Source organism: Phyllostomus discolor, chromosome 10, assembly GCF_004126475.2.
Source record: "Phyllostomus discolor isolate MPI-MPIP mPhyDis1 chromosome 10, mPhyDis1.pri.v3, whole genome shotgun sequence".
In the NCBI taxonomy this organism is placed as follows: Eukaryota; Metazoa; Chordata; class Mammalia; order Chiroptera; family Phyllostomidae; genus Phyllostomus; species Phyllostomus discolor.
Window position 1 is genome coordinate 85,536,832 of NC_040912.2, and position 12,926 is coordinate 85,549,757.

Consider the following 12,926-nt stretch of genomic DNA (forward strand, 5'->3'; position numbering starts at 1 on the left):
AAGGGTACCATGCTGGTCTGTTATATTGATGATACTGTGTTGATCGGACTAGATAACAGGAAGTAGCAGGTTTCCTGGATGTCTTGCAAAGACAGGTATGTGGTGGTGGGTAGGTGATACAAGCAGTGAAAACCTGCTACTAGAATGAAACTTGTGGGTGGATGTTGGGTTCTTCCCCTGACATGAACACGCTGTTGTACCCTGTGCTCCCTACTATTAGGAATGCTGCCTGAAGGCCTCTACATTGTATAAGCAAAATCTCTCTCATTAGGATATCATGCTCTGAGCCATTTAATGAGAGATCTAGGAAGTTGCTAATTTAGTGTGAGACTATGTCAGAAAAGATTATCCACCCAGCACAGGTGTTGAAATCCAATTGGCTCTGTTTCCTGGGTTTAAACTCTACAGATTTGGTAGTGCTAGAAGTATCTTGAGCCTGCCAAATGAAGCTCATGGCAAAGGCTAATAGGAAGATCAGAACAGGAATCCCTACACAGGGCAGCAGACTCATGCTTTCTCCTCTTTGGGAAACGGCCTCTGGCTTGTTACTGTGTTCTGGTGGAGACTAAACGCCTGACTCTACATCACCAGGTGGCCATGGAGTTGCTCCAGGTGAGGCTGCTTTTCTGCCATCAACTTGGATGGACTCAGCAATGCTCCATCGTCAACAAGAAGCATGACGAGAAGCATAAATGGAACAGAAGTGAATGAGGCCCCGAAGGTCCAAAAAAGTTGCATAAGCAATTCCTCTGGGCCATCTTTCTTCAACCCGCACCTCAAGAAGACAACTTTTCCATGAACAGTTCACTGAGGATGAGATGTCACCTCATTTATGAATGGATCTGTTTGCTCTATTGCTACCGACCGCATGTGTACTCCTGTGGTGTTAAAACCCCTCAGAGGGATGCCCTGAAGGAAAGAGGAGAAGAGAAATCTTCTCAAGGGGCAGGATTCAATCAGCACATCTAGCTGTTCTCTTTCTGGAGGTCTCGCTGTATATGGATTTCTTGGGAGTGGCTAGTGCTCAGAGGGCATGATGGAGGGAATGAGGATACGCTCTTTGAAAAGAACTATGTGGTATGGGTTGTCAGGGTCAGCTTATGCAGGAGAATAATTGCGTCCAATGAGAATTCTCGCCAAAATGCTCTCACTTAAGAAGATCTGGATAATCAGATGGACAAGCTGGTCTGCTCTGAAGTTTTTTTTTCCTCATTTTTCTAAGTGTTTTTTATGGCTTCATAAACCAAGAATAATGGAACCAAAGAGGATGCATGTAGGGACTTCATGCAAGTCTCACCTGGCCACCATGTCTGCTGAAGACCCCATTTGCAGTGTTGGTGACCAAACTCAGCCTTGATCTATTACTGTAGCCCAGTTAACCTACCAGCCAGGTCGGGGTAGTAGGGCCCCATCCTCACTAAAAATGACATAGTCTAGGTTTGGGTTTTCTTTCCCTTGCCATCCTCACTCCCAGCCCCACCATCCAGAATCAGCTGAATGCCTTATCTATTCCACAAAAAAAGGAATGCATTTTTCAACCAAGGAAGTCACCTTCCAATGATAGTGGCCATACAGCAAGCTGATGTCCACGAGATTCAGCGCCCCTAACACATGCTTCCTCACCTAGACTCATCTGAGCTTATAAGACATCAGGATGACCTGCTCAAATCTTAGCACCACTTGAAGCTGGGACACACCTCCCGAGGCTGAGGTGCTCACCTGCAAAAACCACCTGTTTCTCTCAAAGCAAAACTTTCAGTCACAACTTACATAGAGGTGAAGCTCTCACAAATGAACTCAATAACCCATGTACAAAATGTTGCTTTCAACACTACGCACTGGGCCTCATTGCCTTAGAGGTTTTAGGACCATAGAGAGGATAGAGTTTACTGCTGTAACTTCTTCTGTCCTAAGCCCCAGGGAACGTTTGTATTAACCTCTCCTGCCCCAAGTCCCTGCACAGAATCCCGCAGGATGAATGACCAGAATCTCTGCCTGGTGTAGAGTCATAAAGATGAGGAGAAACAAAATGCAGTACCTCCCACAACCTCCCTCCTTAAGCCCTTTCCCCTCATCTGTACTTCTGGTTAGCTTGCCCTTGTCACACTGCCTTTTTCCTACTGGCATGTGTAAGTTGCACATGTTCAAATCAGTGCAAGTAGGAGGGGTTTTGACACCCAAAGTGGCTACCGAGTGGCCTGTTTTCTCAATAAATCCATGCTCAGTGTGTGAGAGAGAACACTGTCCCCACTTCACACACTTCAGCTGCGTAAGAGGCATTGAGTTTGCTGTCCTCACTGAGGGGGAGGAAGAAGGGCTGTCACGTATAGTCACCGCACAGGTGTGTACCCGTCCCCCTCTCTGCGGGCAGGAGAGACAGGGATGCAGGGTGCAACCCAAGGCGTCTATTTAGATTCGACTCTGAGGCTGGACATGGGTACGGGCTGCATCGAATGGCCCAGAGTTCCAGCCATGGGAGCTCAGTTGTTACGAATTGTATTTTCAATCCAGGGTACGTAGTTAAAGATTCTGGTATAGATGCCAACATCCGCTCTCAAAACACATCCATCTGCAAAAGCTAGGATTCCTTGAAGTACCCCATTGCAGACTGCGGGGGCCCCAGTGACTTCCTGCCAGGAAAAAAGGAAACCAGGTTATTGTCTGGCAAAAGGCGCAAGGACCAAATGGGAAGAGGACAGTAGGGAGAGCAGCTCACCTTGCAGGGCAGCCTTCTCCCTGGCACGATGCCCAAGCACAGCATGCTTTCCGTGATGTTGTGGCTTTGATAGGCGTCCTGGCATTCAGCCTTGGGGACCACGGAGATGTTCACGCTCTGCAGTGAGTCAGGCTCCTTGGCTAGAGGAAAGAGGAGTAGAATGTCCATGAGCCTGATTGGATGCCAGGCCGTCTCCTCTCCCTCCCCTCTGTTTCAACACACTTCTCCTCCTCCCAGCAGAAAGGGAAGGAGGTCCAACAGGGAGAGAAATCAGAACTGTGGCCGCTGGGACAACAAGGAATTATTGGCTTAACAGTTTCTCGAGATACAAGTGTCTGTCGCCTCACAAAACAGATTAAACTCTTGGAAGTTATACGTAAATGTGAGAGATCTCTGCAATGACATGAAAGAAATTATTTTAGAAACTCCTAGAAGTTTAAACATGTAAAGAGTGTCCTTTGGGATGGAATTTTACCTATTTATTTAGGTCTTGTTATTTGTTCCCTATTTTAAACTCACCACTGACTCCTTTTCAGGTTATTTGCTGAAAGATACTTGGCTTGGCCCTGACCAGTATGGCTCAGTTGGCTGGGTGTCATCCCACAAAGCGAAAGGTCAAGGGTTTGATTTCCGTTAGGGCACATGCCTGGGTTGCAGATTCGGTCCCCAGTTGGGGCGCATGTGAGAGGCAACTGATCAATGTTTCTCATAGCAATATTTCTCTCCCTCTTTCTCCCTCCCTGCCCTTCTCTCTAAAAATATAAATAAATGAAATCTTTAAAAAAATGAATTATATTTGACTTGCAAGGCTGTGTACGTTTAAGGTGCACATGTTGATTTGATACATTTACATAGTGCAATATGATGGCCATTGTAGCAATAGTGAGCATCAATATCACATCACATAATTACCATTTCCTTTTTTTTGGTGGGAATAATTAAGATCTAGTCTCTTAGCAAGTTCAATTATAATACAATGCTATTGCCTATATTCGCTATACTGGGCATTAGATCTTCAGGACCTACTTCTCTGCTGGTTGCTACATGTGTATTTTTAGTTTAAAGATATGTAGAGTCCTCTCACCTTAGATTTTTCATTGTCAGATCAAAAAATCTAGAATCTGCTAAAAAAAAATCACTCAAAAAGTGATTTTCCTAAACCCCATGAAACTAGAATTTAAAACAGGGTCTCTTGATTTCTAATTCAAGTTAGTTTCTTTATATCAATGGCTTATAAATACTATGGACTGTGTAGACCCATAACAAAGCTTTTTTAATGTAATAAAATGAGAAAAACAAGAACAAAATAATATTATTATGTATGTTAGGGGTTCTTGCCAAGGACTTTTCATTGGAAAGAAGTATTTTATTTTGAGATTTTGTTTTTCTAATGGGAGCGTGTTTATATAAATGTCTTTATTTGTAAATGGTATATTTATTCTTGAAAAGAAAATGTTTAAAGTTCTTTGTTTTATTTTCTAGTCTAGCAATAATTGTGTGGGTCAGCATTTCTTCTGGAAATGTATTTTTAATTTTTTTAATTAAAAAAATTTCAATTACAGTTGACATTAAATATTCTTTTGTATTAGTTTCAGGAGCATAGCGTATTGTACGTCTGCAAATGCATTTCCAAGAAATGCTTACTTCGCTACTTCATGAGCCAGACCCAAATCAGCTAGATTTTTTTTGTAAGTCCCTGCTCTTTGCTAAACACAATGAGTCAAACATACTGCTCGTGAGAGAGACATTTGCTTATTTTCAAAACTCAGATTGACTCTCAGAAGAACAAAGACTTTCTGCTTATCTAGAGGACACTCACTCTGACAAGTGAAAGGCAGCAGACGCAGGAAGCCAAATACTGCACGGTCTCACCTAAGTGTGGAATGGAAACACGCTGCACTCATGGAAACAGAGACGAGCATGGCAGTCGCTGGGGCCGGGGCAGGAGGGCATAGAGGCATGCTGGCCAAAGGGCACAAACTTTCAGTTATAAGGGGAGTAAGTTATGGAGGTTTAACGTACAGCGTGGTGAGTACACTGTATAATACTATATTGTGTGTTTTGTAACTCTTACCACACATGTACACACACGAACACACATGTAATGTATACATATATCAAAATGTGTACCTACACCAGAACATGGCATTATACACAATATATGCATTTTTTGTTAATCATACGTCAGTAAAGCTGAGGGGAAAACAATTTCTACTTTTTGATATATTGAAAACAACATGCCCCGAGATCTGGAGGTATGTGCTGAAGATCTGGTGACGAAGGTTGGAGCGATGGCAGCATTATATGTGTGTAGTCACCCCTTCACGTCTAGTGAAAGAAAGTAGAGGTGGGTGCATGAATATAATCCGACAGCCTTGTTCAAAACGACTCTCCTCCCATACTGTGGTGTCTGTTGGATGATGTATGTTCAATATACTCACAGAAGTTACTCAGAAATAAAATTCTATCAGTGATTTTCCCTAAGGGACAATATCATAGTTCCGTTTTCCTCATAATTAAGTCAGCACCCCTTCCCCAGTATTCACGGCTGTATTGGGTCACAGCTGCAGTGGCTTAGAATTTGCGTGAACATTTTGGAATGGGATAGGAGCAGACAGCACAAAACCTAGACAAGAGAAAGCTGTCTTAACCTAAAGATTTTTTTTTTATGGAATCTGAAAATTGCGACACAGAAGAAAGCTTAGAATGTATAGTTCAGTGGTTTCTAATTATACATGGGAGACTTTTACTGACAAAATCATCAGGGCCATTTTTTTTGATTTCCTGAATAAATGAGAGAACGTTCAGAATGTCATCATTTCAAAGTGTTTCGGAAATATTTTTCTTGAACTTGTAATTATTTATCTGTATCACAGCCTTGCATACGGAAAGTCTGCCTGATTAAGCACAATATTATATATATACCTCATGTTTAATACATGAATCTTATTTGATGCTATTTCAAGACTCTAAGTTTCTCGATTGCCTGGAATAGTTTGAAAACATCTGATATAGTCTGCGCCACATTTTTGATTCAAGAAAACTGAGGCTCCAAGGTGAAGTGGCCCACGGCCATGCAGCAAATTAGGGCCGGAGTACACACGTCTTCCCTCCACTAACACCACTTCTGTCGTGTACGAAAGCAAAGATGCCTGGCTGGCGTAGCTCAGTGGATTGAGCCTGGGCTGCGAACCAAAGTATCGCAGGTTCAATTCCCAGTCAGGGCACATGCCTGGGTTGCAGGCCACAGCCCCCAGCAAATGCACATTGATGTTTCTCTCTCTTTCTCCCTCCCTTCCCTCTCTAAAAATAAATACATAAAATCTAAAAACAAAAACAAAGATGGTAGAAAGAGGCAGTGGGGGTGGGGAGCTTGAAGGACCCCCTCAGTGGGGTGTGGGGAAAGGGGGAGAGGATGGACAACGAGGTTAGGAGAAAGAGCCGGAGGGACGAGCGGAGGGAGGCTGAGAGCCAACAACGGGTAGGAGCGCGTCCGACGCTGCGAGAGGATCGTCCGGCCGTCACTCACAGAGGTCGCATCTGTTGTAGCCCCAGGTGGAGACGGTGCACACGGCGTTTTCGGGGGCTGGTTCTCGGGGCAGGCTGGCCAGTTTCACGTAGTTGTCGACTCCGATGTATCTTTCCAACTTGATTAACAGCAGATTGTGCTCAATAGAAATGATCGAGAAGTACGGGTGGTTAATCATCTTCTCCTCACGGACCACCTGCACATTTCGTTCCATGTGGTTGGAGGGGTTCGTAACCCCCAGTATCACCTTAAGGTTCCTGGAACAACATGGGTGTTCTTGAGGGGGCTGGGTGGAGACGGCTCACCCGTCCGCCTGGGCCTTTATTAGCTCCTCCCCGCAGAGGTACTTTTCTGCCCCTGAACATCCCCAGAAGGCCTCCCTAACCCATGAAGGCTCAACAGGCAGCGGTCGCAGGCGGGGGTCTCCGCCTGGGTGCAACCTGAGAACCCCAAGTGCGAAGGGGCACTGGGGGCTTACGACTCACGGTAAGTTGCAGCTGGCAGAGGCAACCACCCACAGGGGGTGGATCAGGACTCCAGCGCAGGGCAGGTAATCAGACTTCAAGTAGGCCAGGTAGGGGGGAGTGATGGTATTGGTGTAATCGGGGTCATAGGTCAAAGCACCTGGAAAGAGAAACATAGACAGGAAATTCTGAGGTTATTTTTTCAGGAATCCGTTGAAAAAAAAAAAAAAACCCAAAGGAAAATGACTTCATAGATCCAAGGTTTGTCTGCCTTTCTCACTAGTACCATTAACTGTGAGCTGAATTTGTAAGCTCGATCCTTTTGTTGTAAACTATAAAGAAAACTGTAGAAATGTATTTATTTCAAAAGCCGAAAGGCATTTTCCCTTCTAGTTGTCAGTAAATATCCTTGCAGGGAAAACACAAGCTTTCTCAAATACCTTCCACAACTCAGTGGGCGTATGTTAAATCAGCTCACGAAGAACTGAACTATTTTTTACCATTTTTAGAATGCTTTGACCGATCTCATCCCGTCCCCCCAACAACCATGCAAGGCAGAATGATGTAAGTGCCACTTGAAGAACAGACCAAATGCTAAGAGAGTCGAAGGAGGACAGTCAGCTGTTCATTCAACAAGAAACTGCTGAGGACCTGGTGGGTGCCAGGCTCCGTCTGAGGGGCTTGGGCCGCCTAGCGAATACGACAGAGAGATATCCCTGCTCTCACACATTCTGGTGAGAGGGGACACTCAGCAATAACAACCACAAGCATAAGTGAATGGCTCGGTATGTTAGGCGGTGATCAGTGCTTTGGAAAAAGAAGGAAAGAGGGGGAGGTAGTAGCTGGGGCGTGTGCGCGCGCACGTGTGTGGGAGGCACTGTGCGGAATCGCATCAGTAGACAGGGTAGATCTCATGGATGTGAGGGGCGAACAGTGAAATGAAGCTAGGGGAAGGAGATACTGTATTTTGCTGTGTATAATGTGCCCTTTTTTGCCAAAAATTTTGAGGGAAAAAATAAGGATGTGCATTATACCTAAATGTAATGAGTACAATGCATGGGTATAATAATCCCGTGTTTTGTGTGCACAAAATGTGGGTGTGCATTATACACAGCAAAATACAGTAATCAGAGGTCTGGGGAACAGGATCCCAGGCAGAGGATGCAGCTGGAGAAGAGTCCTAACACCTGTTTAAGGAGCATCACAGAGGCCAATGTGGCTGGCATGGCGAGTGAGGGGGGGAGGAGGAGGGAAGGAGAGAGGACAAAGGAGTGATGCGGGCGGGGCTTTGTAGAGTGTGGTAAGGTCGTGGACTTGCCTTCTGAGAGAAATGGGGTGTGTGGTGAGTGATAAAGGAGGGATGATAGTCCCCTTAGGGAGAAGTGTTGAGTATAGGCGTATAAAGCAGAGAGGCCTGTTACAATTTGCTGATCCAGGCAAGAGATGGTGGCTTGGACCATGGTGAGCAGTGGAGGTGGTGAGATGTGATTGGATTCCGGATTTGTTTAGAAGACAGAGTCAACAAAATTGTCCAAACAGCATGAACGTGGTGTGTACCAGAAAGAGGATTTCGGATTATCTCCACAGCCTTGGCCTGAATAATTGAAACCCTGCCTGCGCTAGCCCCCCAAACCCTTGAATGCTCTTCTGGGTCCATTATTTTGGACTCCTGCTTTCACCCCCTGCCTCCACTTCTCAGTGTCTCATACCGAAGTCAGTTTTGCTCTGGACAGGCCGAGGGGCAGCTCTCAGTCTTCCTAAAGAGGAGGTCCATTACTGGGGGTGGGGCAATGGCCATGCCTCCCCCAAAAGCGTGCAATAGTCAATCTGGGGTGAGGCAGGCAGGTAATGTCATAGGAGGCAGCCTGGGGGGATGGAGGCAGTGGCCAGGGATAGAGAACCAAGCCTACCCTTGCGGTCTGGGATGTTGTTCCTGTCTTTATCCACCTTTCCTCCCCCCCTAGGATTTCTCTTTGGCCAGTGAAGAAAAATGTGCAGATACTCACAAGGCAGGTTCAAGGTCACCCAGAAGAGGATAAACTTCATAGTGATATTGAAGGCCTTTTCAAAGAATGAGGTTCAGCTCCGGGTCTCTGGAAGGGATGAAGAGAAGAGAGAGAGAGAGAGTAAAGGACTAAATAAGATGAGGCAGGATGGGGTTAGGGTTAGAAAACATTGTCATCTGAATTCTTGCCGTGGCAGGATTCAGTTCCAAAAGAGGTGTTTGTCAGTCAGAGTAGGTGGTGGTGTCAAGCGTCAGAAGGACAAGAACAGACATCAGGTGACTTGGGCCGAGACACGGTAGAGAACAGATCAGTGTTTTGCTCACTGTCAGATTAGAAAGTCCCTAATCTGAGAGACGTGGAAGCTCACAGTGTGTCCCCAGCCTCCTCCCCTCTGGCCCCTGCTTTGTCAAACTCTGAAGTCAAGTCCCTCCCTGAGCTCCCTGCAGGGTGCTGGCCCCACCCCTCTGTGTGATGCAGGCCCCTGGTTGTGTGCCTCTGACATTCATCTCCGGTGGCTGTAGCCCGGCATCCTGTGCTGATCTCAGCCCCTGTGTCTGACTGCACACCGCCTCGAGATACATTAGCCCTTTCCTTCGTGTCACTACTCCCACCTTTATTTATTCAGCCAGCCAGCCCATAATATATATTATGCATCAGATTTGTTGAGGATGCCTAAGTGGGAAGACACTGTTTCTGCCTGGGGGCACAGAGTTAAAAGCACTTTTGTGAAAGTGTGTGTAGGAAAGGAGAACCCAGAGACTACACTCTACCCAGGGCTCAGAGAAGGGGAAGGAGCTTGTCCGGCATAAAAGGAAGAGAAAAAGTAATTCAAGAAGAAAGAAAGGGCCCTGGCTGGTGTGGCTCAGTGGATAGAGTGCCAGCCTGCAAACCAAAGGGTTGCCGGTTCTATTCCCAGTCAGGGCACATGCCTGGGTTGCAGGCCAGGTCCCCAGTAGGGGGGCACACTAGAGGCAACCACATATTGATGTTTCTCTCCCTCTCTTTCTCCCTCCCTTTCCCTCTCTCTAAAAGAAATAAGTAAATAAATAAATAAACAAATATCTTTATTAAAAACTATTAAAGAAGATGGAAAGGCTTCTGTATAAGCATGAACATGTGAAATGACATGGTGAGTTTGTGGATCTATGAGTATTACAGGAATGTTAAGAGCTGGGAGGAGAGACAAGCAGGTTTGAATCACAAAAAGCCTTCTTATATAAGCCTTGCATATTTAAGGCTTGCAGAAGTCTTCAGTGTGTAGATCAGGAGCCAATAAATTCATTATTCAACCAAATTCTATTGAATATTGTGGAGGACAGACCTGCCCATGTTTTATCCCCCGAGTAATCCTCAATTGCCTCCCCTTGAGTATGGGTGGGACCTATGACTTGCTTCTGACTAGTGGAACATGGCAAAAATATGGGATGTCCTCCCCACGGTTGTGTTTCTGTATATGCCTCCACTTGCTAGCATGCAAAGAGAGATTCTTCCCACTGGCTTGATGCAGAAAGCCCACTTGGCAAAGAACTCTGTGTGGGTGGCCTCTGTGTACTGAGGAGAATCTTAAGGACCCCAGGGCAGCTTTCAGCTGACGGCCAGAAAAAGCAGAGGCCCTGTGTCATACAACCACAAGGAAACGGGTTCTACCAACCACCCGAATAAGCTCAGAAGCAAATGCTTCCTTCAAAACCTTCGTAGACCCTAAAGAGAAGATCCAACTAAGCTATGCCTAGACCCTTGACTTACAGAAACTGTGATACAATAAATGTTTTATGCTGTTCAATTGGTGGTAATGTGTTTAGGCAGGAATAGAAAACTAACACATATGACTATTGTGTGCTGGCATTCTATTAGATATTGATGATGTAATGGTAAGAGAGATAAGGATCGAGCTCTCACAGATCATAAGGACTAATAGGGGAAACAGGGGGATGTTTCCATGAATGTCACACTCTGGGAAGTAAAGAGATAGGGAAACACATAGTGGAGTTGCCAGGTAAGGATCAGAAGAAGGCCTTCTTGACGAAGTGCTGGTTGATTGAGGCTAGAAGGGTGAGGAGAAGTTAACCAAAGGAAGGCATGATGGAAGCAATTCCTGGGAAGATGAACCAGGAATGAAAAGAGAGCAGAGTGCATACCAAAGTGTGAAGAGAGACAGAGAAGACTTTTACAGAATAGAACATTCAGGAATTGTCAAGAATGTCCTGCGAGGAAGACAGAGGAGGCAACCAGAGAGTAGAGCCGGGGAGAAGGTCCTTGGCCTCTGTAATTTAGATGGGAGAGGCTTTATCTTGCTGAGATGTGGACAGAAAGAATCCAATAGATTGAGGGAGTTGAAAAATAAGGTAAAGGGGACATAATGTATAAGGAAGTCCATGAGGAAGTCATAGAAGATGAGATCCATATGAAGGGTAGAGATAAGAAGCTAAAGATAGTTTAAAAAACCCACTATGCTTGTAGGTTGGGTGTGGGAAGTTACACAGAGGTATCTTCTGAGGGTTTCACCATCCTTCTCCTCCCAGAGCTCGTCTGCTGATGGTGAGCCCTGAAGGTCACGGGAGAGAGGAGGATGTTTGATGCGGCCACTATGGAGAATTGCACAGATCATGGACTTGGAGAATATAGAATTGTCAGTAAGCATTGAAGACATAATTTCAGAGTTATAAAAAGTGATCACAGCAAGGCACATTGGGCAATGGATCAGAGGCAGGAAGCATGGAGAAACTAGGAGTGAGGCTCCTAGATAAGGCAAGCAGAGAGGACTGTGGTTTGGATGGGCCAGCTGTTACAAGAAAAAGCAGCAAAGTTGAAGGAAATGGCCTGGTGTCCAAATTCGAGATAATTTTTGTGTACGTGAGAGGATTAAGCTGTGGATGGATATTAGTCAGAACCCAGATTTACTTTTTGTCTTGTTTTGTTTTTCACTTCAGTAGGGGTGAGAAGCATTCACGTTCACCATATATCAATGTCCAAGAACCAACCTACCTCTGCAATCTCTACTAACACACGGATTCACTTCTCCTTCAAAGGATGGATCTCCTAACCTCCTCATTCTGTGCAGTCTCTTTCTCCAATGGCACAATTCTCTCTCCCCCCACCTCCCTGACCCATGTTACACTGCCCCTCTCCTACATGAAAGTCCATGGCCTCTCGAATATCAGTCTAAACCCTAACTTTTAGGTCCAGAATCCTCTCAACTCTGTCTTTTTAGGTATCTTGGGTCTGGGCTGCTATTCATCTCTCCACCATACGCCATTGTGACAGAAGGACTAAGCATTCTTCAGAGCTCTTCCTAGTAGCACAAAACTCTACCAAAGCCTGAAACTGCTTTCCATAAATACAGATTTCCCCAGCTGCTATCTGGGATCCAGATCTTTGTCTCCAGCTGTCTGCTAGAAATGATGGCCTCCCAATCTTCCAAGGATGCCAGCAATCACATGCCCCATCTCTCCTAATTCATTCTCATGCTCCTGATCTTTCAGAGATGGGAACATTGGTTCTGATGATATTGTGTTTGAGAACCACCACCTAGCTAGTTACCTAAGTCAGAAACTTGGGAGTTAGCTCAGACACTTCCTTCTTTATTCCCAGTCAAACTCATCTGTGGATTTATGGTACAGACACAGCTTCCTTACTCTCTCCCAATTCAGAAATCTGGCGATACTCTCTCTAGCATGGAGACATTAATAACACCCTCTCTGATGTCTACAAGACAAGAAAATCTAAATTTCTTCATAGAACAGGTCAGGTCCTTTGCTAACATTCACTCACCTACAAACAGCAGTCTTTTATAACATTTTCTCACCATTGTGTCTCCAGTATTAGTTATTTACAGATATTTTCCAGAACATGCCACATTTTTTATGCTTTTTCTGAATTTTACTTGAGTATACCCTCAGTTTTACAATATTGTCTCCTGATTTGTCTGTCTCTTTGGTGACACCTCCTGTGACATGTTCTTATTCTATGTGCTCACAACACATTTTGCTCATCATGATTACGGCAGTTATCAGAGGCTATTATAATTGTCTGGCTGATGGCAAAGACTATGTTGTATTCACCCATGCACCCCTAGCATAGGCGGTGCCCTCTGAGTGCACACACATGGTGGGGATGTTGCTGAATTTCTCCTTGTTCTCGATATGAGGAAGAGGTCAGGGATCACAGCATGAATGTATTGTCACTTTTTATTGGGTTTTAAAATGTGGATT

General features: G+C 45.1%; 1 protein-coding gene across 1 annotated transcript; it reads right to left on the reverse strand.

Moving 5' to 3' along the window:
* Positions 1 to 2,327: 2,327 nt before the first annotated feature.
* On the reverse strand, positions 2,328 to 8,787 carry LOC114507235 (probable inactive serine protease 58). Its single transcript, XM_028525136.2, has 5 exons — positions 8,716 to 8,787; positions 6,731 to 6,869; positions 6,246 to 6,502; positions 2,717 to 2,856; positions 2,328 to 2,630 (listed from the first exon to the last, which is right to left on the reverse strand). Exons 1-5 carry the CDS (start codon positions 8,753 to 8,755, stop codon positions 2,481 to 2,483), a joined length of 726 nt encoding a protein of 241 aa, XP_028380937.1. The 5' UTR covers positions 8,756 to 8,787; the 3' UTR covers positions 2,328 to 2,480.
* Between the last annotated feature and the right edge of the window lie 4,139 nt (positions 8,788 to 12,926).